The sequence below is a fragment of the Conger conger genome, chromosome 13, assembly GCF_963514075.1.
Source record: "Conger conger chromosome 13, fConCon1.1, whole genome shotgun sequence".
Lineage (NCBI taxonomy): Eukaryota > Metazoa > Chordata > Actinopteri > Anguilliformes > Congridae > Conger > Conger conger.
The window spans coordinates 42,931,874-42,959,353 of NC_083772.1; the positions used below are offsets into that span (position 1 = coordinate 42,931,874).

A 27,480-nucleotide genomic window follows, 5' to 3' on the forward strand; every position below is an offset into this window, starting at 1 on the left:
GTGTCAATATTAGCTCAGCGGAGCCGAAGGGGCGGCCGGCTCACAGGCCGATTCGCTCGCACGTATCCCCGCGGGGAACGGCGAAAGGACGACGGCGCTAATTAGGCATGAACACTTCAGAGGGAGGGGCTTTGGCGGTACCGTCAGAACCGACGGCCCGTGCGACAGAGGACGCTGCAACCCGACACTGCTGTTCACGGTCAAACTACATCCACCGTCAGCGAGAGCGAGAGAGAGAGACGCGGCTGTCACTACGCTGTGGCAGTCTGTATTTTGAAATATGTCATGCCAACAGAGCATCTGAGTTGAACTGAGAGTGAGAGAGAAAGTGTAAGAGAAAGAGAAAGAGAGAAGGCATGAGAGAGAGATTTGATTTTAATATAAAAAAACGGTCACCCTTTTAGTTTACATGAATTGGCATTAACTAATGTAGTTGTTAACATTCATTATTAATCTAGAAATATATGAATTAAGTATGTCATTAACAAATACATTTACTTGTGAAAAGTTAACTACAAACTAATAAGTTACATGCATATTTATACATTAGGAGGGAGGGACTCAGCAGGGGCTTTTGGATCACCCAGTCAATATCAGTTTTCATATAAAGGTTGGATGGTTGACCTGTAACAGAAGAAAACAACGATCTTAGGGGGAACTTCTCTACTGCAGCAACCCTCTGTGTGCCCTCTGTAGGACTGGGTTGCACCAGCTGTACTTCAGTTCAAACAGCCTAATTATAACTTTAATTTCTACAAATACCCTGAGTTATGCATTACTCACACCGTGGAAATAAGCTACAACATAACTGACAACTAGTCCTAAGTAGTGTACACCTACACTCAAAGTCAGCAGGTGTAATCACACAGTTTCTCACTAATCGTAAAACATCATTTATTTTCTGTCCACAGCACAACCCCAGTTCTAGACTACTGTGATCGGGGGGGGGGGGTTCAGAGAGGCCACTATTGTGTGTTTATATCCAGATAAAAATGAAGTTAGCACAGTTTATAGCTTTGCAAAACAATATAAATAAAATGTAAACTTGGCAGACAATAATATTTTTTTGGCACTGACATTCCTATTGTCGGAACACTAAATCATTGAACTCACTTTTCTGCAATAGCCTAACATAATATTTGAAATATAACAATAGTCATGCATGTTATGCAAAAGTAGAAGGCTAACAGTAGAACTTACTATTGTAAACCACCCTGGCAAATGAGCTCTTGTCCCCTGCAAGAGGAGAAAATAGCCAAATGGGCAATGCAACAAATGTCCTTGCCAATGTTTGATACAATTCCAAAATAATTTGAGTACTTCTATAACAAAACACATTTAAAAGTTTTAAATGCTCTTGAAGTTTCATATGCAACTAGTACTTGCTTACTGAATGTCGGCTTGATTCTGAAGTTATTAGCATTTGTGTGTCAATTACAAGGAAACACACTAATATCAGGAGCTGGATGTAATTACAAACTCATTAGCTTTAATGAAGATGAAAGATAGCTCAGTGTCATTAACTGAGCCTATTTCCCCTAATGTGTCACAAATCTGGACTAAGACGATGACAACAGTAATGGACATGTTCGGACAGTGTGGCCCAGGCCAATGCCAGTTTATCAAGACTTCCTGCTGCATTCTGATTGACTGCCACAGTTTATCAGAACCTCATGCCGTATTCTGATTGGTTCTGCCACAGTGCATCAGAACCACCTGCTGCATTCTGATTGGATTGTCCTTTACATTTCCGTAAATTTGACTGAAGATATTCACTCCATGTTACAGCTAATCTCCTTTACCTGTGAGATGCTGGTGAGCACCAACACTTCATACTTCAGACAAGTTCCAAGCGGTAATACCCGGTAACTTACACTGCAAAAAAGGTTCACTGTACTGGTAATGCAGATGTAATGGTACGTTTTATTAGGCCAGCTATTATTGTGTATGCCACAAAAGTAGTAGGCTATTACAGTACAAGGAAGTCAGTTCTGTAACAACATGGCATTTTGCAACTCGGTGATCAAGTGGAGGTTTAATTTATGGATATGATATTTCAGTAACAATCGAGCCAACTTGCTACAAGTGGAAGTTGGGGGTGACATTGGCTAAAGAGGTAAGAGTAGTCATCTGGCAGTCTGAAGGTTGCTGATTCAAGTGTGAGTGTTTGTGAAGTATCACTAAGCAAGGTATCAAACCCCCAATAGCTCCGGACGTGCCTTGCATGACAGCCAGTCACCATGTGCGTGGCATGTGAAAAGGTGAATGAGAAGCATCAATTGTACAGCTTCGTATAAAGGGTCTTAAATAAATATATACTCACCGAGCACTTTATTAGGTATTTATTAGACTTATTTTCAAGACTATTTTGTAGCCTATCCACTTAGAGTTATGATGCGTTGTGCGTTCAGAGACGCTCTTCTGCATACCACTGTTGTAATGTCTGGTTATTTGTGCTGTGTGAGAGAGAGAGAGAGATGTATACACATACTTTTTTTTTTTGTGGTCCTGGCTAAATTCCCAACCCCGGCTCTTTCAACTTGCCACCTAAACATCTGATTCAATTGGCAAAACATTGTTCTTTCCCTCTTCACCTGAGTGTTTGCGTGCAAAATGGCAGCCGCACATCACCCAGGTGGGTGCTACACATTGGTGGTTGAGGCTATTTTCTTCCCCTCCTCATCACTGTAATCACTCGGAGTGTCTAGAAAAGCGCTAATTAAATGTCATAATTTAACTATCTACCTACCTATAGGGTACAGCCTCAGACCCTTTTCATACCTTTATTTCTGAGAGTGCGGGATGGTGACAAAGAAAGCACTGTTAAGTGAGAGATATCAACTGCTGTGCAAAAGTTCATTAGTCAGCATTTTCATTTTTATGCATGAAGAATGAAAATGTAAGAAATAAAAGCACATCATTATGTAAGAGGACATGGGATTAAATTTACCAAATGTGTTCACAACATATCTCACCAGGAACACCAAATCCTTCTCCATTGGAATTCTGTCCCACACTTCCATGACATTCCCAAAAAAATGGAATTGCTGAAATGTTGATAGATCCCTTCAGTGATGCATGGTGCTTCAGCTTCCTTCAACACAGACCATCAGTGCTATTAATCAGAGATAAAATAAGCATATTTAATTGAGGTGCTCTCTATTTTAAGAAGCCATTAGGATAGGGTGATGACAAAGGTATAAGTATTCCCAGTTCAGTGCTTGGCCGTTTCTTGTTACAGTAAAACTCTAATAAATGTTCCGAAATCGCTCTCCAGAGAAGGCAGAAATTGAGTTGAAAAGAATCTTCAACACATTGAAACAGGTCTGCTCAGCTACCAGGCAAAGGCTTAACGATGACGCAGTAAATATGATTTGTCTGTCTGTCTGCTTCTATAATGAAAACATCTGACCTTGCACTTGAAAAAAAAAAGAAAGAATTATTGCATGGCTTGAAATTTTTACGGGAGTGCAGTGATATTTTTTTTTCTCTTCACAATAGTATGTGACAAGTTCTCAAATAATAAACCATATTTACTCTCCATCATTTGGATGACTATGACTTTATCTCTGCACTGGACCAAACAAACGGTGGTTAAATTTGATTCTACAGATGACCTAGATGGAATGCTTTAAGGCTGTAAATGACATTTAGCTACACAACTAAAACTGCCATGATATAAAGATATATGCCATGAAAGAAAGGCAGCCTATACCGCATAACTGTGTGACCCGATCGTGATATTCTTGTTAATGGCTGCTTCCTCTATATAATTTTAACTTTAGCCATTTCATCTCTGTGCCCTCCACCCATGTTCTTCTACTGTGTGGAAGCTCCCTGGTCCTCAAGGACCAGCGATGTACGTCTCCACTAGCTTTACAGCCTTCGTAGCAGTGTTGGGGTCGTGATCCTCACCACTGAGTGAAGAACCTTCAGATATTGCTCCAGGACCAGCGCCTCCGTGATGGCCTCTTCCTCACTTTTTCTATACTTGACCTACTTGCAAAATAAGTCAGGTGGTAGAGACGGTAAATGGAATGGAATAAGTGAGATGGATGTAGAGACCTCAAGGACTTATTTAACCTCCTGGCATCTCCAGGTTGCGAAACATTACATTTCACGCTTCAAATTTATTCAGCACCGCCTCCTTCATCATCATCTATGGTGCTAGTCTTCAGTCCTAGCTGGGCCCATGGTCAAAAATACACACTGGGCCTTGCCTGTCAGTAGTGGTATAAGGATTGCCCAGTCTTCTATCAGCCATCTGTATAACCCTGTACGTCCCTCAAAAGTTGTTAAAAATGGTCAATATTGTCACTGTTCTCCAGCTTGGCTACCTTGGGCTCCAAGCCTCCCAGCCCTTTGGCTGGCTTCCCTGGAGCAGCTGAGCTGATCCTGGCTCATGTCCAGCTGCTGTTGGGTGCGGATTCGGCATGTGTCTACCTGCCGGGCCACCTCCCTCTCCAGTATTTCTGGTCTCTTTTCTTCTCTCTGCCTCTAGAACGTGAACTTTTTTGACAAGCCTCACCTCCAGCCCCATTGGCCAGAGCAGGTAGTGTAGCCCCCTCTGGGCCATCTCCTGTTGCCTCTTCTGCTTCCTCTTGCTGTCGTTCCCTTCTTGTCAGAGGCATGGTCGTCAATGTTGGGTTGTATTTTCTTGCCTACTATTGTATAGTTGCAAGTTGTATGGCGGCACAAGGGCAGAATACTTTACGACAATTTACAGCCGGAAAATCACATGGACAATATTTCTTTTGCATACATCGCATATTAAATAATATGCACTAAATAGTATACAGTATGCTTAGTAGACAGAACATTTGAGGACACAGTTGTGATTTGTGGACTTAGTGAAGGCTGATTTGGACAAAAAAAATATTTACACCGTGATCATAACCTATGAGTATTTTAATAAGAAAGTTTCAAAGTCTGAGGCCGGAAAAGCCAAGTGGGACTGTAAGGGAAAAGACCTGTGTCTCACAGATCAAAAATATAACATAACACTTTAGATGTGCTCCCATGTACTAGTGTGTAAAATAGTCACTTGCTGAAGTGAAGCCTATGGTGGAAACTTTAACCATATTACTGCAGTAGGGTCCTCAGCTACAAGGGGGTATAACACAAGGCATTGACATTTAAAAAAATTCGGGGCCCTCATAGTTAGCCATTTAGATTATATCACTTTTGCAGTTCTGTTTCACTGTGCTTCTGGGAATCCGTCCAACTGTTCATTGGAAACTGTCCGCTGAGGAATAGTGAATCCAGGTTGAAGGCCTTTTTCAAACGTGAGGAACTCTTCCAAAGCACTTAACTGCCAATGAACAGGAGCAGTATTCTGCTCCGTATTCTGTTCATTATCAGAGAGGAGATGAAGTGTGCTCATACCATCACAATAGACACAACAGAACCCCTAAGGGAGACTGCACGTGTGGCTTATTGTTTCAACCACAACAAATATGAATTTTCAGATCTGTGATCAAATTGCTCCACAATGGAGATGCCTTATGCCGGCATTGATAACCTTTGGCCAGTGTGGCATTTTAATCAAGTGCATTATTTTTCAGTGGTATCTATTTTTTTTAACACCCAGCCAGATATGAAGAGATTGGTATTTGGCACATTGGTATTTGGATGCGGGGATATTTTACATAAACAATTAACTGACCGCTGTAATTGCAAGGCTTGTTTATGTCAAGTTATGGCAGGAACTCAGCGGGTTCTGCCATAAATTAAACACAGACACGGCATTTGTTTACCCTGCCCCTGCTGAGAGAATTTGTATTGGTCATTTGCACACACTAATTATCGCTCAGTTGGCACATGGCTTATTTACTGTCTCTACCAGCTGTCGGTGAATTCATGACACGTGACAGGCCAACAACGTACGCTTTGTTTGAAACGCTTCATTTGGCAGGCTCCGACAGACAGACACCGCTAGTAAATAAGAATTGCATAATCAACACGGGGACCCCATCTGTGATCACACTAAACCTCTTTATTATCCTTATTATTTTGTCCTGTAGGTTCTGTGCAAGTAATACTTGTTATTGAAAATGTGTAGCCATGGATATAATTTATCTGTCATTATTCTTCCAGCCTTTCCCATCTACTTTTTAAAAAGCACACGGTGGTGCTGATAATGATGAATAATTCATATTTTACACTGGAAATTGTTATTGTACACATGAAGGTTGATGAGAGAAAAGAGCTAAATAACCGCCTCGTGGTTGTATGCCTCCGCCAACCAGTCAAGCTACACTTCACATACCTGTCTGTCCAGCAATGATGATTACATCACCAATCATCAAACAAAATAATCCAAGCTACAGTGGTAAGCAAAACATTATGATGTCACAGTGAAGTTGACCTTTGACCTTTTGGATATGAAATGTCATCACTTCATCATTTTATCCTATTAGACATTTGTGTGAAATCGTCATAATTAGTGCATGAATTATTGAGTCATGGCCATGAATTTGTCATTTGTGAGGTCACAGCGACCTTGACCTTTAACCTTTGACCACCAAGCTTAGTAATCAATTCACCCTTGAGTCCAACTGGTAATTTGTGCCAAATCTGAAGAAATTCCCTCTCGGCCTTCCTGAGAGATCGTGTTCACAAGAATGGGATGGAGGGACAATGGACGGATGGACAGACAGATGGACGACCCGAAAGCTGTCGCCGGCGTGGAGGCATAAAGACACATCTGCGCTCCAACAGTGTAAGGTGGTTCTGTAATGGTGGGGGCACATATTCCTGACATAGTTTGGGTGTACTTATTCACGTAAGTTAATAAATAACAGCATTACTGCCTCATGTTGCAGTAAATTACATTTTATTAGGCAGATGCTTTTATCCAAAGCAACTTACAATAAATGCTATAAATCACAGGTCAGTAAAGTACAATTCTCATAAAGTAACCACTATTTATAGCCACAAATAGCCATGAGTCTAGTTCACACAGTCAAGCATTTGGCTAAGCCAGGAAAGGTATGGCTAAAACTCATTGGGTTTAGCCTCTGGCCATGACCTTGGGACATGCCCTTGATACTATTCTTATGTCACTGCCTTCTCAGTCACCAGATCCAAATCCAATAAAGAATTTATGGGATATTCTGAAATAATATCTCCTGAGAAAGCATTTTTTATTTACATCAACTATGCGTGCGTTGACTGACTTTCTCACGGGAGAGCAGTGTCCTATTCTTCCTGCAGAGTTCAAGATGCTTCCCGTCACTGTGTAACAACACATCCAGACTGGACCCAGAGACGTCCCGAGGCTTTTACACACCAGTGCTTGGTCTGCCTTGTGGAAGAGATGGCTCTGATGAAACCAACCACAAAATGGCGCCCCAACATCCTTAACTAAATTAATTATATCACCCCGGGAATTGTCACCAATGAAAAAGTAAAAAAATAAAAATAATAATACAGTAGCTGGGCTCAACAATAAGGAGTGCCCACTATGAGATTGGTTCAGCCAATTGATGAATCTGTCACTTGCCCAATTGGGCCAGTAAGCCTTATCCAATTATAAGAGAGATGCTTTTTTTAACCAGTTAAATTGGTGCTTAATACTTTAATCAAAATAGTCTGCAATCCTCTTAGGAATTGCTTATATTCATTTTGGGAGCTGGGCCAGTGGAAATGTACCTGGGGCAAGTAGGACACTGACCTACTAACCCCATTGGGCCAGTAGAGGAATCCTTCACTTTCAGCCCTGAGCAGTAAAACAGGGTGTATCGCAAATGCAAAACAAAAACATACACTGGTAAAAGTAATTATTCTCCAGGGGTTTTCAAAGTCTATATAGCAGAAGTCATTATTCCACTGGGGTTTATATGATAAAACTAATTATTCTGCTGGGGTTTTTTAAGTATGCATATATGGTAAAAGTAATTACTGAAAGTCTGTTTCTATGATAAAAGTGCTGGTGTTTTGAAAGCCTGCGCACATGGAAAAGGCCTTATTCTGCCCGGTGTTTCGAAAGTCTATACAGTAGTAGTCATTCTGCTGGGTTTCAAAAGCCTCTGGCAAAAGTCATTACTCAGCAGGGCATTTGAAAGTCTGTTCATATGGTAAAACACGTGCACATGAAACTGCTAATAATCACAGTCGAGAGTTCTTGGGACGAATCCTCCTCCTCAACACCAAGAATAAATTAAGGAATTAATTCAACCAGGCGTCCTCTGCCTGGACCTGCTGCAGCGGTATTAATAGTACAGATAAAAGACGGCAGGTCTTTTTCTGGAAAGTAGCACCAGTGAGACTGGCAGGATTTCCGTTGCATCTGCGGTTTGATCTATTTTCGAACGTGGACTCAAAGCTTGCACGAACAAAACCACAGAGGGCGAAGGGCTGTATACGCTATGCATTTCAGTTCAATTCGTCCTGCATTAGGAGCATAAACGCTCTTAAGGCCAACCATGTGGAGTAGAGTATTCCAGACACGACACACCCCACAGCCTCTTCCTGCTTTCCGGCTGGAGCCAAACATTACTCAGGCGGCCGACAAAGATGCTTGCGCATGGAAACACCGGCCAAAATTTATTTTTGAAAAATCTGAAATAGCCCTAGAAGCTCTCTGACAATTTATTCTTCCGGCCAATAAAAACAAACGGACTGCTAAAAGCTCCTTCCCTCATTCCTTCCAGCTGATGCAACCAATTAAACGTTCTTCACAAACATTAGTGCAACGGTGTAAAGAAAAAAAATCTATTTTGCCATTTGCTTAAAGTGAACCTACATCTATTAGTCTCTGCAGAGTTCGCATTCTTTTTACAAGGTCAATTATAATATTGCGGATGTGCAATTTTATGACAGGCATATGCAGTGCACGCTTGGATGATCAATCCTAATGCCTATTGCTATCCATTGTTAAATCCTAAATGACTTCAACAGCACCCTTTTCTGTATTCATCTGCAGTCTGCTGCTGAAGTCATGCAAGGCATACTCGGTAGGATTTTTACCTTGAAAATATCAGAAAAGAATGATGTTCAGTCAGCTCTATTATTCACTGGCAATCTCTGTGTTAGCACATTTAGTGAATCCTTGTATTTCTTAGCGTTTGGGACATTTTCTGTGTGGGGAGGCATGGGTGCGGCTCCAAAGTCTATGGAGTGGGATCAGGGTCATGTTCAGCCCTGATAAAACATAGCAAAACGGCGGCGTGTTGAACATCCTGTTGCAAACTGTGGGTGACATACGCACAGTGCATACATCTTGAGAAGGCCATTCTGTACGTTTTCCGCGCTTGATCCAGGGTACACCCCAACACACCCGCCAAACAGGAGCAAACATAACTCAAAGCCTGTTGCAAAAGATTGCACATCGTTGGGAGGAAACGCGTCGTTCAAGGGAATCCGTAGCACTGTGTAACAATTCGTTACTTACACAAGGTTTCAGTGGAGCTTCACTGTTTGTAGCTAGTTTGTAGTTTCAGAGTCTGTAGCTAGTTTGTAGTTTCACTGTTTGTAGCTAGTTTGTAGTTTCACTGTTGCTGGTTTGTAGTTTCACTGTTTGTAGCTGGTTTGTAGTTTCACTGTTTGTAGCTGGTTTGTAGTTTCACTGTTTGTAGCTAGTTATGTAGTTTCACTTTTTGTAGCTAGCTAGGTTCTGCAAGGCACAAGTATAGAGAAGCGAAACAACAAGCTGACAGGGCTCATAAAAAAAAGACAACCTTGGACTTGCTTTTCTTTGATGGTGACAGCTATTGAAAAACAGATAAAAATAAAAAGGCATAAAAAACATATATAAAATATCTAAGCGGAGGTGAGTGGGTGGGGTTGAGGATGGAGGAGGAGACTTCTTTGAATGTAAACACAGGACCAAAGCTAAGCTAAACAATATCGCATTTGCCTTTAAAGACACCTGGAAATTGAAATTAATTTGGATATTGGCTCATAATCTTTCTAATGCAGATCAGTCATTTTGCAACTACTTAAAATGCGTAGCAAACATGGCACAAAAACAAAATTAATACAGGAGAGGAAGGCATTTGCAATTCAAAAATTGTCATTAAAAAAAGGATGTTCCCCTCCTGAGTGGGACCAATAGGAGGTTGTTATGGTTCCTGCCGAAGTTGCGCTCTCTCTCCGTCTTTCCCCCGTTTGTGACGTAGGTAATCGGCAACGTGTCAGCAGGAAGATAATTGAAGACCAGTCAATATAAGGCCCTCTGGTGAGTGGGAAAAAGGCGCGGCTGTTTTTCCCATTGTCGTCTGTCAGCAACGCTTTGTTTTAAAAAATATATATATTCCTTTTTTTTTGTTACTCGACAAATTGTGTTTTGTTATTTCTGCAACTTTTCAGTGAGGCGGAGAAATGGAGGTAAGCTAGTTTGACAGAAGACTCACCCCTCCTTGTTTACAATTGTGAAGCGGGTAAGAATACAACCATCTTGTAGGGTGAGTAAGATACTGGCAAGCTTGGTCCATCCAGCCAGCATTTACCATTTAACAAACATTCTGACATTTTGTTTTCCTTACTTGACATGCCAATTTCTGTCCGTATTTGTGTTAAATAAAATTGTTTTGACGGCAAGAGTTGATGATCCCCGTCAATACTGTATGCAACACAAAGTGTACAAACATTTTAATGTGGGTGATATCATGTGAAATCAGACATCCCACCCTTGTGAAAAATATTTCTGGGAGATCAACCGACCGGGAGGGGGTTGGAAAGAGAGCTGCTTATTATGTGACCTGGAGGATTCCTCTGCACTTTTCAGTTCCTTAATTCGTGATTGTCCGTCAATCGACGACAAGATAATGCGCATTTCGGAACTTCACCTCTGTCCTGCGGTGCAGATTGCTGACTTCAGGCAGCAGGCATCACATTCCGGGTGGTGGGATGTGTAAACCCTTTTGGTGTGTAAAATGTGTAAAATAATCACTGTATGCACCTCAGACCACTGATACTTCAAGCAGGATAAAAGTACAGTAATCACGGCTGACAAAATGAATGTCTGCACAAAGGTCTTGGGACAGAAACGGTAGCTTAGTTAAAGCAGCGCTCTTTAAAATGTGCAGGAATCACACTTTACAATAAGGTTACATCAATTGCCATTAAATAATGCAGTAGTTAACATGAATTAATGATGTACAAATACATTAACAAAGCCACACAGTAGCTTCTCAGTTGTTCGTCAACTATATTAATACACACCAATTAATGTAATAGTACAGGAAATTGTTACCAGTGTTTGTTCTGAATATTTCTAATACAGTTTGCATTCTGACCTTCCTCCAGAGAATAAATGATATGATTGCAGAGAGGTGGATGAAAATCGGCCTTTGGGAGACTGAAGGACTAATGTAAACACTCAAGGTCTCCAGGCACGTTTGGTGCACCCTGGTTGACATTATTCCATCCACAGCCACCATAAAAGTCAAAAGCACTGACCACTTTACTGGCCTCTGCTTCTGCTGACACTGCTGGCCTGCCAGCACCAGACTGAAGTACTGTAAGTAGTATTTAAGTAGCATTTGGCAGCTGCTACTGGAATAGGCTGTGAGTAACATGAGCCTGGTTGTGGTTCTGTGGTCTCTGGAAAAACGCAGACCACGTAGAGATGTGATTTTTTTTGTATTTGCGTTAGCAGCAAAAAGCCGAACATTTCTATGGGACCGTAGTGCACTGCCTTTCTTCTCTCAGGGCGATTAAGAAGCAGAACACACTCAGCCGTCACCAAAGACCATAGCAGCAGGAGCCACAATGATCGATCAGGATTCCCCTTTACGTGATGACACATTTCATTTATTTTCACACCCACCTTTCAGCAGCGACACACACAGGCAATTCATTATCAACTATTCATTTTAACGCTAGCAGCCATGCTACCCAATATTTATTGACCTTCTGTGTTTCAACATTCGACATCCTCACACATTTCATAATATACTACAGCATCAATATGAATATCAAACAATAAAATGACTTTATTCAATATGAAAATGAGTTGATGAAGCGATACAAACAGTTAGGGCTCGTAGTCACCTGGCTGGAGAGTCATTGAGAGGGCGTCTCGTGAAGGTCGTTGAGAGACAGGACGCTGATGGCCAGCAGGTATCATTAGAGAAGCGACAGGCCTGTCAGCACCCTGTGAGTGATGCGTGTTACACCATGTCAGCCCAAAGGGAGAGCGACTGACCTGGACAAAGATAGAGCCACCAGCTGCTAGTCAGCAACATGTACAGGAAGCAGAGGACAAGTCTCAATTTTCCATTAAAACATTCCATTAATGTACACCTTGTGTACATGGGGAGGGGGGCAGCCTGTAGCCTAGTGGCGAAGGTACATGGAAGGTTGGTGGTTCAAGCCCCAGTGTAGCCACGATAAGATCCGCCCTTGTGCAAGGATCTTAATCCTGCATTGCTCCACTGCTCCTGGGGGGACTGTCCCCTGCTTAGTCTAAATCAACTGTAAGTCACTTTGGATAAAAGCGTCAGCTAAATAACAGAATTATCAAATTATGACCACTGAACCTACCATATATTTAACAAAGGTCACACATGTGTTTCATTGCATTCACTGTAATGTTGTAGCTTCGTGCACATGGTATGACATTTATATTTAAAGCTAGAGACCCGTCTCTGGCCTTTATTGGGCATTCGTTTAATAATATAAAAGACTTCATGGAACCCAATCTGTTTGGTTTTATGATAATGGCCTGGCAAACAGGCTGCAAAAGGTACATCAGATGAAAAAAAAACATTCCCCGATGTGTGATCTCTGCTTAAATTGGCAAGCTAACCGATGAAGCAATAAGGAAGAGAATTCATGTCAGTTTTAAAAGTGAAGTTGGAAATCTTACCACAATTCTTTTAAAGCCTTAGCTTTTAACAAAAATGTAACACACGTGTTAAAATGTCTGCTTAAATGCCAAAACTTTATTTTCCTAGAGAGCTAAGCTGGTTTGCGGAATGCTTTAAAATCATTTGTCAGATCTGTAAAACAAGACAATTGCACAGGCACTGGGACCTAAACATTCAGTTATGGGGGAAAAGTACTGTATGTAGCAGCAACTCAATTTAAAAATACACTAAATGGCCATCAGTTATTGCATTTTGTTGACTGAATACTAGTACTGATTGGATGACTGAAACCTACCTTTATTTCAATGGCCATGACTGTGGAGTCTCACGGTGTCCCACCTTTCAGGTCCCAGACATTATGGAACACCGTGTAGAACTGGGAGAAGAGAGCGTGAACAGCACTTCAGGGTTTCTGAATCACATGCTGTGAGGCTCCTTCCAGAGAATTCCCCCGATGCACGGATGCCAACTATATGAAGGTATGCCTGCCTCTGTGTGTGTGTGTGTGTGTGTGTGTGTGTGTGTGCGCGTGTGTGTATATATAACCACAAATGTGTTTATGCACTTGTGTAACAGTCAAACATCACACTGAAACCCAACCTAAACACCAGCTGGCCTCAAAGGAGTGTGATTTCTGCCAAACACACAGACAAACAAGGCTGTACACCCCGCCCTTATGCACAAGCATACCAGCTTTTATGCTGTAGGTACAGCACCACGCCACAAAGGACTCCACCCGGCAGTGCTTGCAAACACAAAACAGCCCAAAGCTGTAGAACTTCATTCTGCCCCTCAACTGGAATTACTGGCTTTACAGCAGGGAAAAAAATTCCAGAATGATCCAAGCCATGACAAGGCAAAAATTCACACCCATTATATTGTAATTTAAAGTAGGACAATAACAAGGACAATGCAGCTGGCAGTTAACACTGATGACTTCACACCGTGCTAACCTGGACCTGACAGCTTTGACATTGAGCCTTTGCCTCCAAGGATGCACGGCTCCCACACACAGTGAATGGATTGATGAGATATCTGACCCAAAAGCAAAAGCAGTTTGCAAAGGAGTGGCTATCTGTCCTGTTAATTGATCTTACAGCCACTGCACTGTCAGCTGCAGACCCGTTTAAGTCTGTCTCCCGATACCTCTCCCAATGTCCACAGCAGCCTCAGGAAGGGCCACACCCAGCCTGCACACTGCTGGGTGGAGCGGAAGGCAAACCTGGCTTCAATGACTTATGAAAATCTTTTTTGCATCTCTGTCAGAGGGTTGATCCCTATTGGGATTTTTAATTAAGAAAATGAGTGAATTTGTGCGCAAATGCAAATATACATATGGTCTCTCTGTCACACAAGTAGATTAAAAGTGTCATGTTGGTTTATTTTACCAAATTCAGGAGAAGAAAAAGCTTGAATCAATGCATTGATATTCAGGCATTATGGTACAGTAACACTAGTGTAATGCTGCCTATATTGTGTCAAACCAAGTTTGCCAGAACACTATTCTCTATTGCTATTGCTCTATTGCTCTGACTTATGGTAGAACCTATGCACTTGTAAGTCGCTTTGGATTAAAAGCGTCTGCCAAATGACTAAAATGTAAAATGTAAAATGTATTCTCAATGTATTCTGTTTCGTAATGGGGGATTTTTATGAAGACAACTTGGTATTTTCTACATCAGTGTCAACGATTCAATTGCCTTTCTTTTTTTCTTTTTTTTAAATGCACAGCTGAAATTAAATTTCATTTAATAGTGTTGAAACGTGAAAAACAGATGTTTTGACAATTGGTAAAACGCAAGGGACTCCCTGCATGAACTGTAGAATTGGCAGGTATGAGAAGGTTCAGTTCTGACTGCACTGACAGCAGGCCCTGAACTAATAAAGCTGAAGCAGAGCAGGAGAACATGACATCCCTCCCCAGGAGAGAGGCGATATCGCCGAGAACAAGGCAAAAAGCGCTTGGACAACAAGCTGTGATCCTTCCATCCGCATCTTGACAGGTTGAATGTGCCAAGAGCTTGACAAGAGGGGGACATAGAGAGCAGGACCTGCAAAAGCTCACTTCCCCTCATTTTCTATTTACCCAAGCAGGTCAACAAAGAACTCGGTAGCAGTAAGGCCATGGGGCCATGCCCAAGTGGCTAGAGAGGCAAGCGATTGTTTGGCATGGACAGGTGACAGGAGGTACAGATCCAATTTGTCATCTGAAGGACAGCATCTTCTGCCCATCGTCCATGAATTCATACGTGGCCAAGATTCATTTCTGGGAACTGGTGACTGATGATCCATGACCATGTCTTACAGCAACTACTTACCATCCCAGGACAAACCAAGCCCACACCTGTGTAGCAACAGCGGTTTTACACGAGAAGTGTTCAGGTGGGTTTGGCTGCTGGGCTTCAGCAGTTTAACATGAGAAAGGTGTAGGGTGGCAGGGATGTGATGCTCCATAATCCTGTGTCAGTCTTTCAAATCACGGATGTTCCCAGGCTTGCTTCAACTCCTGCAATCACAGAACCTGTAACTGTCACACCACAGTGACACCTGTTTTTTTGTTGCTGATGAGAGGTTTGCATTTTGCAGTGTAGCAAGGTGGCGTGTGATATTTTCACCCCTGCCCTATGGAGACTTCTGGTGATGTCAGGGGTTTTGTTCACAGTTGTCTGTCATCAACTGCAGTTGGCTGTGCCTGCACAGTGTTTATTTCCATGTCTAGTCCAAGAATGGTTGCTTTCTTTGCCAAACCACTGTACTTGATATACCCAGTTTCTATGCTGTCCTTCACCGTGAATCCTTCTCCCCTGAGAACAGTTGTTTTCTAGCCACAAATTGTTCTCTGATCTTCTTGACGGTATATGCCTCCTGACACCAATTGCAATCCCCGCAAATAAAAACAAAGGCTAAAACAAAAAACACATTGCAGCATTACTTGTTGCTGGCCCTCCAAGTGATTTACTGGTAAATATACAAAACATCATTCATAGTAACCCTTATGGAGATGTGCAATTTCCATTTCCTCTGTAGTCATTGAGTGAATTACCCATCTGCGTCAGTAAGCCTTTATACTTGCTCCCCAAGAGGTCGTGCTACCTCAGATAATACTGTACTTTCTAATATTAATATTAGAAACTCAACTCGAAGATTTATGATGTTTGGACATTGATTTTAGCTCAAGTATTCCCAGCCAATGCTAAATTACTATCCTATGACAAATTCCAGTTCATTAAAAATGTAACATAAGAGAGGTTAATGCACTGTGGGAAAAGTTGGGTTGAACCTACAAAAGCTCTTGCTTTTATTACACTGAAGATAATTCTGAATCTCTGACGTATTAAATGTTTGACAAAGTTCCTCCATAGGTTTCTTGCCAGTTTCTCTAGCCAGGCTCTTAGCCAAGTGCACAACATTCAGATCTCTGTAGAAACATAAATCAGGAGACTTAAGATATGATTGTCTATAAACAGATCATTAGAGGCAAACTAAATAGGGGCTTTTCAAAATCCCAGATAGAATAGGAAAATCAAATAGAAAATCATAACTGTCGATTTGACTGACATCGAGTGAAGAGGGGGAAGAATGCCTGCTGCTCTGTAAAAGGATATTGATTGGAGGGGATCGGAAAATGGACAGATATTAGCGTGACATACACACCCACTGATGACGTTGTCGAGGACCCGGCCCTAGGCCCCCCTGATGAGAGATTGACGGGGGATGGGTTAGAAAGGAATGCATTGTTAACCCCTCGCACACGCCATCGAGGTGGTAGTAAGAACGCCCGTAAGAAGAAAAATATGTGGTTCAGAGAATGAGCAGCCATACTTGTCAGTAGAGGAGTCTGAAGTCGGGGGACTTAGATTTAGGGTTTTAAGGAGCAAGGTTAAAGTTCTGACTGAGAATACCCCAACCCTACAGGGGAGGGGCACAATGCCTGGCTAAAGAAAAACAAAAATAAGGAAAACGGAAGGGATGTCAATACCGAAAGAAAATTAATGATTAATGGCGGATGATTTACACTCAGCTATTGGCTGGATGTCCTTTGTAGATCCCTTAAGGCGCCGCGGAGAGGGGCACCTGAAGAGTGTGTTGAGATGGTGGCAGGCTTTAACGTCTGGCTTGCATGAAATCAAAGTTTGGAGGAAGTCAAGGAGAGATTATGAAACTGACACAGACACCAGTGATGAATAGGTTCATTAAAAACAACATAAGGGCTAGTGTTTTTCCACTCATATATTAAGATGGTGGAAATTCCCAAACCAGAGGGGCCCATGAAATAAAATATTGGGGACAGTTCTTTTGAGGTATGAGAAAATGACAATTGGAAAAACAGAAATAATTAATATGATCATTAAAAAACAGGTTATATAAAAGATAAATGTCTTCCCGCTTGACATAAACGTAAAATCGAAATCGAAATCGTTTTTCCAGGAAGTGGATAGAAAAAAAAGCTTCAAGACAGATGGAAATAAGGTAAAAGTTCAATTCAAAATTTGTAAATGAGTTTTTAAGTTTACAAAATGTTTCTTATTAAGATTATGTAACCATTGTTACTCTGATTTCTATGTAGAAACAAAATGCACATGAAAGATTGCTCCAAATGGTATCCCAAGGATTTTCATCTAGTGCATAGATCGTCATCCCAAATTGACTGGATTGCAAGGGGTTTGTAAGAGGCTCTAAGGAGAAATGTGTAAAGGGTCAGAGATGAATCCCCTTGCTCGGTTTCTCCTATCCAGCATGGCATGTATTGCATGTGTAGGAAGAGGTGTCCCTCTGTTCCCCAAGGGTAGGTTTTCATTGCCTGACACAAACATAGGTCAAAGTAAAATGATGTTGTCACGGTTCTGGCTGTCTGCTTCAGTTACTGTCCAGGCAGTACATCTTGGAGTTGCTAGAGGGTGCTCCCGCCGTGTTTCTGCCATTCTAGTAATCCATTTCATTACATTACATGTCATTTCGCTGACACTTTTATCCAAAGCCTAAGTTGGAGACAATTCTCCCCTGGAGCAATGCAGGGTTAAGGGCCTTGCTCAAGGGCCCAATGCTTGTGCGGATCCTATTGTGGCTACACCGGGGATCGAACTGCCGACCTTGCAGGTCCCAGTCATGCACCTTAACCACTACGCTACAGTTTCACTTTGGCAATCAGGAGCGCTCAGGTAGTTAGTACCTTCGTGCTGACGGTTGACTCAAATTGTCTTCCGGGTGCGGTCTGCCGTTTCCCTATTAATGGCCGCTGCGTGCCTTTCCATTTAAGCCCCGCGTATCCTTGACTCGGGGCTGGTGTGTCATTTCCCATTTCACCGCTCTCTCTCATTTTCTTTTGCACACAAATGTTAGGTGTGCTACTGCTGATACTGACCTACCTGTGGTGGTGAAGGGTATGGGAGCTGAACACACAGCAACCCTTCACCATCTGGGGGAAGTGAGGACTGTCTACCACACCTTCACTTTCACATTTTCTTTGTGCACAAATGTCAGGCACATGACAGTCGGAAGACTGGATTCCTCTTGCAATTGAGAGCCATTCAGGATCTTCCTTTAGTCTAGGCCAGGGGTCGGCAACACTGGTCCTGGAGAGCCGCAGGGTGTGCTGGCTTTCGTTGTTACTTGGCATTAATTGATCAATGAAAGCCATTGATTACACAGTTAACTCACCTCACCTGGTTTCTTGGGTCTGAATCGGTTGGTTATTTTAAGGTGGAGACGAAAGCCAGCACACCCTGCGGCTCTCCAGGACCAGGGTTGCCGAACCCTGGTCTAGGCCAAGTGTTAGGGTTTGAGGTTCTGGGCACCCTTTTCTAATCTCTTGCTCTGTAATGCTCTCTAATGCTATGTACAAATGTTAGGTGTGCTCTCTGTTCACCTAGTTTTATTCCTGCCTCATTTAAAAGACAACCTTTATCAAGTAAGGAGCTTTAAAGACTGCCTTCTTGATGTGCGTCCCATGGGATACTCCAAGAAAATATCAGTGGTTCTCTCACATACTGTGGGTAACTTTTAGATCCCCTCTCAGTCGCATCTGGTCCTCCGACCCCTTTACAGATGTACCAGGTAGGTCGTATTGGGATTCCTAAATTGTGGAACGTGGAATTGTGGAGGCCATTCCAATCAGAAAATATCAGCAAAGGTATGTTCTCCATTAAGGAAATGAAAGGACGGGAGTATAACAGTGTATAGTTATGACAAATGGGAGTGATTAAATACCATTTGCAGATGGTCTTTCTAAGTTTCTTGACTTTTTCCCAAATTGTGAGAAGATAAGAGATTATGGGCCGGAAACGCAACCTAGCCTGTCACAGAGGAATATCCGAGTGGACCACATCCCAACGTTCGCAGGGATACACCAACCTTTCCCCAACAGGTTGCCAGGAGACCCACACACCAGGATCCATCCAAGCTGCAACTGGCCGAAAAACAATCCAAAATTGGTGCTGCACAGCCTCCAGTCCCACTGTGGGACACCTGTCCCTCCAAACAAAACCTGACTTTAGAACATGAATTCCAGTCCAATATCCATCTGGTGGGGGCAGCGGAACCATAGTGGCGAAAACCCAAACGTGGAACCTTTAACAATGGAGACCCTAGACCATAGAAAGCCTAGAGGACGGGACCAAATGGATACTCTGATATTATGTACAGTCTGTATTGTGTATAGTGTGGTATGTTACAACTGCAAAAGATTTTAAAAAGGCATTTATAATACTGATTAAATAAGAGTGAGAAATATCCCCTGAAAGCAGAGATGCTCAAACTTGGCACTCAGTAAACTTGGCCAGTAGTGCTGCTGGTTCTTTTTTCTACCTGATAGTACCATGTAGGTGGATCTCACTGATTAGCCAGAGATCCACCTACATGGTACCTCAGATCTAAACCAGTCCCTGATTGGAGGGGATAAATGAAAACCAGCAGCACTGATCTGATCTGCCTGATCTGATATCCCTTCTTTAGAGGTTTAAAGTAGTGATGTGAGAATTCCTGCTGATCACACTGTAAGATAAGACAATGGTTTGTGACAGATCAGTTGCTGAATGTGTTTCAGTACATTACCAAAACGGAGGTCAAGTTGCTGGAAAAAAAAAAGCTCTAGTGAGAAAGCCTTGGAAATGCATAGTTCAGAGGACTATTAAATGCCCAATTAAAATAAACAAAATGGGAAAATGATACCATCTGCGGTCTGGCTAGTGTAAGCCTGCCCTCTAGAGGCCCAAAATAATACTTCAAGTGTGGCACGAAAACTAAAATCAACAGCAATGAAAAAGAAGTAAAGATCCTTACCTAATGTAAAAAAAAAAAACAACAACTCATCTTTCTCTTACTGTTATTTTTCAAACTGACTGAATCACTGCTTTAAACCCAGGCCGTGAAACAGGAGCCAACAATCCCAAGTCCATTTAAATTTCCCTTTATACTCTCAGCTGTTCCCAGTGTAAATGAGCAGCTGGTGAAAGGCAATCCTCAGGACACTGGACCTTCAATTATTCATCCACACTCACGGGCAACATGTAGGCCACTTCCACTTCTGCTAGTTATCCAAGTGATAACGATGAAAAAAAAGAAAGATCCAAAGAGGAATACTGGCATGAAATCAAGCTTGTGTGTGTCTGTCTGTCTGTGTGAGAAAGAGAGAGCGTGAGAAAGGTAGCAACAATGTGTGAATTGTGCCTTGTGCATCCAGTCAATTGAATGTCAACTAAAACTGTGAAAATACCCCAGCAAGCAAGTGCATATCAGATCACCGTCAGTGTTGGCTAATGGTCTGCCAGCTCTTTGCAAATCAGCTCTGTAGAGAACAATTTACCAACAATTCGGCTTTCTTTTGACAGCAGATCCTCACCTTGACTGCCTTGTCTCAACTTACAGACCACGTTACTGTTGATGTGCACAATGCTGGTGGGGCCACTAGTGGACAGTGTGGAGTTTCTGATTCTGGTGATCCACAAGAGTGGTTTCCCAACCTGGGTCCTATGGACTCTGTGTGCAACCACAATTGTAATCCCAAAATTTTAACCAGCTTTTTCCTAATTAGGGGCTTTTCATGTTTTATCATTATTGGGCCTCTTTAATTACTAAAAAGAAGAGGTAACTAAATTATTTTACTGATCAAATTTAAGACTGAGGTGACTCAAATCCTACTGGGTGAAACTGTGGACACATGGCCACTAAAACTATCAAATTGGTGGATTGTGAAGAACGCAAAGACAAAGCAAATAAGAAACCAAACCTGCATTGTTTAAGGGGAAAATGATAAAATAACTGCCTAATTAGCAGCTATTAAGCCTTTCATTTTATTAGGTAAAGAATTGTATTCCCTCTTTGTATGTAATTGTTGGCAATATAGCACAATAGGCACAATATGTACATGGGAGTTTAATTCTTCAAGGCACACATAGCAATTTCTCACATAATGTGGCTTAAGAGGGTAAATAATCCCTCTGAACAGGAAAATCACATAATTAAGAAAAATGAACAGCTTGTTAAAATGATTGGATTGCAATAGAGGCTGGAAGGAAAAACAACATACACAGGGAGCTCCCTGAACCATGGTTGGGAAGCACTGTCCTAGAATGCTTAAGCCTATAATGCATTATGCAAAACATGGTATTTATACCATGGCCCTCAGTGCAAACATTGAACACTGTGTGACATGAACACAAAACCAATGAAACCGTTTCTATATATTGCCATCTAGTGGTCATATGCAGTACTTTGCCTGGTGCACACTTTGTATTCCCCAGCGCAGTCAATGCATGGTGTGCTTGAGGGAATAATTGGAATGACTGGAGACCAAATTTCAATAATTTGGTTTCAAGGCTAAATAACTTGAGACCAAATGGCATTTTCCTTAGGTCCAACTCGGGCACATCCAGAGGAACATTCAGCTAATTGGGCATTGCAGCAACACAATGTAGCCACAGACTGGAGGTGGCTATGTTAAGGTTTTTGGATTGGGAATGTGTCACTGGCCTGTCTGGTCTGCCAGGTAATCTAGCTACAGTTTCTTGCTAACTAGGCTATGTCCCCAATTTGTCAGTTGGCTAGCTGGCGAGGCAGAACAGGAACAAAAATACTAAAAAGGATCATGTTTACAGCTATGCTGTAGAACTATTTGCATGTTTTCATTCAGAGAAATTGAATACTCATTCGATGTCATTGTTGGTTTAAACAAACAATTTCAGCTATTTGAAGCACCACCTTCCCTCCTGTAAATTGTTCATTCTCACGTCAGCATTGCCTTCCATGAGTAATCCCGCTCCTCAAATATGGGCAGTTCTGTCCATTTTAGAGGATATTTATCTAGCACGCAACCACACAACAGCTACAAGTCTGAAAGAGGAGATATTCTTATCTCCATTGGTCAAGGTATTAAATCAGTGACTCTATGCTGTGGCTTAATGCTTTGCCTAAAATAACTATGCAACTTTTTCAATACTGCACACAACAGTATAATGTCAGTTAGAGTACTGTCATAGTTTGCTGAACTGAAGTATCAAAAATGACACAAGATCAGTTTAATACAGACACAGGTCAAGCCTAGTCCTAGACTAAATACAAATTTGAAAGGAGAGTCTGCATACAAAACTCAATTTAGTCCAGTCTAAACTTAATCTACAGCTGCAAAACAGTCCATAGTTTATTATCCTTTAAAAAAAAAAAGAATACAATCCTTTTGGTGTCCATTTAAGGTCAAATATCTCAAATATATCCTTTCTGAAAAAGGAAAACAAAAAGCTCTCTATGAAAGCAGTCACTGTGACAAGCTAGCAAGGCTGCATGTGTTGTTGTAAAAGGCGGAGTACATCGTTCCCTCAGTGAAGCCTGGAAAGAGATGTAGTGACAGATTAGCAAACTAGCTAGCTCAGTAAAATAGATTGATTTGATTAAAAAAATACATTAAATAATAACTTGCCTGCAAAGCAGTATGTACACGAACCCGCTGTCTCCCAGAGCTAAACCCACTGTCTCCCAGAGCTAAACCCGCTGTCTCCCAGAGCTAAACCCACTGTCTCCCAGAGCTAAACCCACTGTCTCCCAGAGCTAAACCCACTGTCTCCCAGAGCTAAACCCACTGTCTCCCAAAACTGAACCCACTGTCTCACAGAGCTAAACCCACTGTCTCACAGAGCTAAACCCGCTGTCTCACAGAGCAAAACCCGCTGTCTCACAGAGCAAAACCCACTGTCTCCCAGAGCTAAACCCGCTGTCTCCCAGAGCTAAACCCACTGTCTCCCAGAGCTAAACCCACTGTCTCCCAGAGCTAAACCCACTGTCTCCCAGAGCTAAACCCACTGTCTCCCAGAGCTAAACCCACTGTCTCCCAGAGCTCAACCCGCTGTCTCCCAGACATCACTGAGGGAAGGAAAGTACCTGGGTCTACACTGTGCGTGTGCAACAGGGTCAGGTCCACTGCACGTTTAGAACCGTGTACCACCAACAGGTGAGCCCACGCAGCTAAAGATGATGGACCTCCAGCTAAGAGAAGCAATGGCTTTGCAGCAGACCGTGACATCACACCCTGTAGCGGGTGCTCGGGTGCCAGCTCACGTCTGTGAACTCGGCTAAACATGCCTGTGCAAGCACTGTGGCGCCCAGCGACAACCAATCAGATCCCAGCAGTTAACCTCGCATAGCCCCAGCTGAGCAGACTGGAGTGATTCACGTAAGGATTTATCAATCAAGCTTTATTCATAGAGCGAATCTGCAACACAATGTGCGGAGCACAAAATAAAAATATTACGCAAGCTAAAAGGACAACGTACAACGAAAGAAAAGAATATGAAAATCAGGCGATTAATAAAAGCGAGATCAAAATAAATAAATGAAATAACAAAATGACTAAAATGGAATGGGGATACACTGCTAGCAATGCTAGCAAGATACGTTTTGAGAGACTTTTTAAAAATGTCCACAGAACCCCAGTCTGCTCCAAAGGCCAGGCAGCCGCAGAGACCAAACGGCCCTTCTCTCCTCTTGCCTTCGCCACAGCCCCTGGAACATTCCGGAGGCTGACACCGGAGGACCTCAGGTACCTGCCAGGCACATACCTTAAAAGCATATCTTCTAAAACGGGAAGTGCACTACCATTAAATGGTTTAAAAAAACCAATAGGTTAATTCTAAAATCCATTCTAAAAGACACCTGGAGCCAGGGCAGCGTCCGTAGTGCAGGGGGGGGATGTGATCTTGTTTCTTTAATCTGGTTAAAACTCTGGCAGCAGCATTTTATAGAAGCTGCTGTCCATTTATTTGCAGACTTTGTGACCATGCCGATATGCCAGTTAAAATTTAGATCGTAGTCTAAAATAACACCATCCTCTGTTTTTGTCCCTAGTGCCCAGCCTTGAATTAACTACATTTCTTTTTGACTGGGGACCAACTAGTAGAACTTCAGTCTGACTCTCACTTAATTTTTCAAAATTACCGTTAATCCAATAATTTATGTCAGTGAGGCAGGCAATAAAGATGGCATTTGGGTCATTTGGCTTCACAGACCAATAAAAGCTGCAGTTCAGTGGTCTGTCAAAGGGGGACAGAATATGAAGAACAGTCATTTCTCAACACTGCTTAAGGTGTAAAAAATACTTCGTTTTGCCATTCTGTTACTCTGTAAAGCACCGTTGTGACAGTAATCTGTAAAAAGTGCCATACAAAAAGAAAAAATTACATTGAAAAAACATTTGGTTTTCAAAAGAGATCTCAAAGTCACTAATGTCTCACTGTGATGGTCACAGTATGATTCGACTTAGCTCAGTCATGTAATTAAGTATTATGTTAATGTATACTATGTTCATTGTTGTACCTCAGTCTGATTTTCATATTGTCCGGGTAATGGAGTGGATCAGTCTCAACGATCCATATTTTCCCTATAAACTCAATCAACTGCTGAAGGATTCATCCACTCAGATAAGTCACTATATATTTTACTTAAATCCTGTTTCATGCCCTGAGTAATGCAATGTTTGCCTGCATTTCAACACTGCAATGGCAGTTGGCGAATATGCGAGGTAAATACAGGTTTGCAGAATCACCAGAAGGATAGTTGCATTTGGCGCTTTCTGCAGCCCACGGACTTGGAGAGCAAGTGCATATAATGTAACGAGAATCATCCAACGCAAATAATGAAGTAGGTAAGAAAGGACTGAACGCGGCCACGTTGCAAAATAAATGTATTCACCAACACAATGACCTAACAGGAACTCCCTGTTCCCGATGATTTTATATGGACAGCACTGCCATCTAGTGTTAAAATGGCTACTGCAATGACTGGATTACCTGTAGTAAAACTCTATCGCAATCATATAAAATTCAAAACTGAGACAACTACCAAAGATACATTACAATTAGGTATGCTACTACAACAAACATACAATTTGAATCGTATTTGCCATAGATTGTACAAAAACGTGTTTACACTATTAAAGTTGATTAGGTACCGTTAATGATAATGCATGCTCATAGGGAAGTACCAATTGCATAAAACATTGACCGTTAAGAAATCAATTTATTCCACAAAGGCTAAATACACATTTTATGATGTGTCAGAATCGGCGAGATAAACGCAGTTCTGTTTCTTTACAGGAACATCAATTATAGAAAAGAGGTTGCATGGCAGGTGTGTAATTTGATCGCATGCCGGCCATCTTTAAGTTCAAGAAGTTCTTAAAGGCTATTGTATGTGAAGAGGGTGAGATGACAATAGACACCGGCTTGGCCTTCTGTCTAAGCATTTTTGTCAGTTATTGGAGGTAATGACTTACCTTGTCTTTTGCATTGACCAGCTGCCTTGATTAAGTAGCCTATTCATTCTTCCCGTCTTTCTTTCAGTAAAGTTTCAACGTATATTATGTTGTGGTTAAATATACCTAGCATACAGGATTTTACTAACGTTAATCCACGTTTAACCCATAGTGCTATGCAGAAGAACTTCCCACTGGTGCAGGTTTACAATCAATCTACTATGCTAAATTCGACACGTGCGTCCATCACAGACACCTTCCTGCAATTAATTATTCATTTCAACCACCATGCACCGGTATAGCTGCCGTTTCGTAGTAAAACAATCCTTCCAGTACACCTGCTCTGTAGCCTACTGGGAAAAAAATCGTGACAGATGGCTCGCAGTTGTTGAGAAATAATTTCCTTAGCATAATCATTGATATGATACGCTGCTAAGAATGTAACATATTTGAACCAACCAGTAGCAGAAGTGTAGCTGAATTTAGCAGCAGAAGTGTTTTAATGTACCCCACCTCTGCCTTTTCGATCTAGTGATAAAACGTGATGGTGAGGCTGTTGCTATAGAAACAGATAAGCAGGGTAGACGGCAAGCCCGAAGACTGAAAGGGAGAGAGACGATTGCAAGAGCAGGGAAGGCAGCGAGGGACTACTGGATGTTGAGGACGTGAGGGAAAATAGCGGTGATTTTACAGAAAGGTAAACGGTTGTAAGAAGGGGGAAAGGGGGAGACATGTCGGAGAGGATTGCTTCTTGCGGAAACCTTTATGACACCACTACGCTTCTTCTACAGTACTGCAACGGTAAGTTTTGGTATGATGACAGTTACCTACTAAAATCCTCGAGCGGTGCATCGTAAATGTCTTTGGCCGTCAGATAATCCAGTTACTTCCTACGGGCTCCAGAGCCTTGGCAGTCGCAAGTAACCGTCAAAACCAGCCAGTCTGCAGTATATTTGACAGGTTATGATGGTGCATCAATACTACTGAAACAGTGCATCCGGGGCCATAGGTGTTGGCTATCGACAGTAGCTATAATCTATTTTACGTGGGTTGTGTTTTCAGTTTAGAACAGACCATTGTCGCACTGTCGTCTTTAGGGATAGCCTATGAAGCACCAGCATCATTGAGACTGTAGAATATCACATCTGAAATAAAAAATAAAATAAAAAAGGATCTATATTAGCTATGATCGTAACCTACTGTCCACCTTAAGACTTTGTTGACTATTTAAGTCTTTTTAAAGTAAAGTTAGAAAATGTAATCTTTATTTTGAGCTCCGCAGAGAATCGATTCATTCAGCTATTGGGTAACCTACCTGTTTGAAGACGGGGGTGGGGCGTATATACAGTTTCACATTGCACAGGTAGGCTATTTGTGCAATGGCAGACGTGATAGCGGAATCGCTTTACATGTTATTTGTTGGTTACGTGATGCTTTTTTTATTGTATTGTATGTATTTTATTTATTCATTCTTTTTCAATAATTGATAAATATGTATAGGTTAGGTTAGTCTTCAAGTTCTCTGCCGTGCCATTGAGTGCATCACGTGGTTAGTCTTTGAAACGAGCGGGCGGGCTGTAATGTCCTAAGTGGAATGGGGCAAATGCGCTTAAAAGCACAATGGAAACTGCCAGTTTAATTTTGTTAAAAGTCTTTGATCAGATTTCATTCATGGAGTAAATAATGTTCTTGCACCCTGGTTATGGGAGAGCTCCTTCCTGTAAACGATCTGGTAATCCTATCCGCTTGTTATCAGTGCTTCGAATATTTTTTTCGAAGACAACGCCGTTGTTAAAACCAAGCACGCTTAGTCACAGTGGCAGAATCAATCACAGCCCAGAAAGTCTGTTCTGTGTGACTATGAGAGTAGCAATGTGCGAATGCATGGTGGAGGTGAAACATAATGGTTGGACCCTTTACTTGGTGCTT

The 27,480-nt window shown here is 42.0% G+C and overlaps 1 protein-coding gene and 1 long non-coding RNA gene across 4 annotated transcripts in view; one reads left to right on the forward strand and one right to left on the reverse strand.

Annotated features, from left to right (window-relative positions):
* Positions 1-408: 408 nt before the first annotated feature.
* Positions 409-26,020, reverse strand: LOC133107797 (uncharacterized). Of its 2 annotated transcripts, none has more exons than XR_009704625.1 (4): positions 25,573-26,018; positions 13,111-13,191; positions 11,998-12,151; positions 409-624 (listed from the first exon to the last, which is right to left on the reverse strand). It is a non-coding gene; the product is annotated as an uncharacterized LOC133107797 (long non-coding RNA). The 2 variants fall into 2 exon arrangements; XR_009704626.1 differs by lacking the exon at positions 409-624 and adding an exon at positions 10,750-10,862 and having other exon boundaries at positions 25,573-26,020.
* Positions 25,501-27,480, forward strand: part of eml2 (EMAP like 2) — a 38,261-nt gene continuing 36,281 nt past the window's right edge. The window contains exon 1 of one of the 2 annotated variants that reach the window (XM_061216988.1): positions 25,501-25,560. Coding sequence is in view for 1 of the 2 variants with exons in the window: in XM_061216986.1 (XP_061072970.1) it covers positions 26,283-26,352 (70 nt within the window). In the remaining variant the exon portion in view is untranslated. Of the gene's footprint in view, positions 25,561-25,849; positions 26,353-27,480 lie in introns of those variants that run through there. The other variant, XM_061216986.1, reaches the window with a different exon arrangement.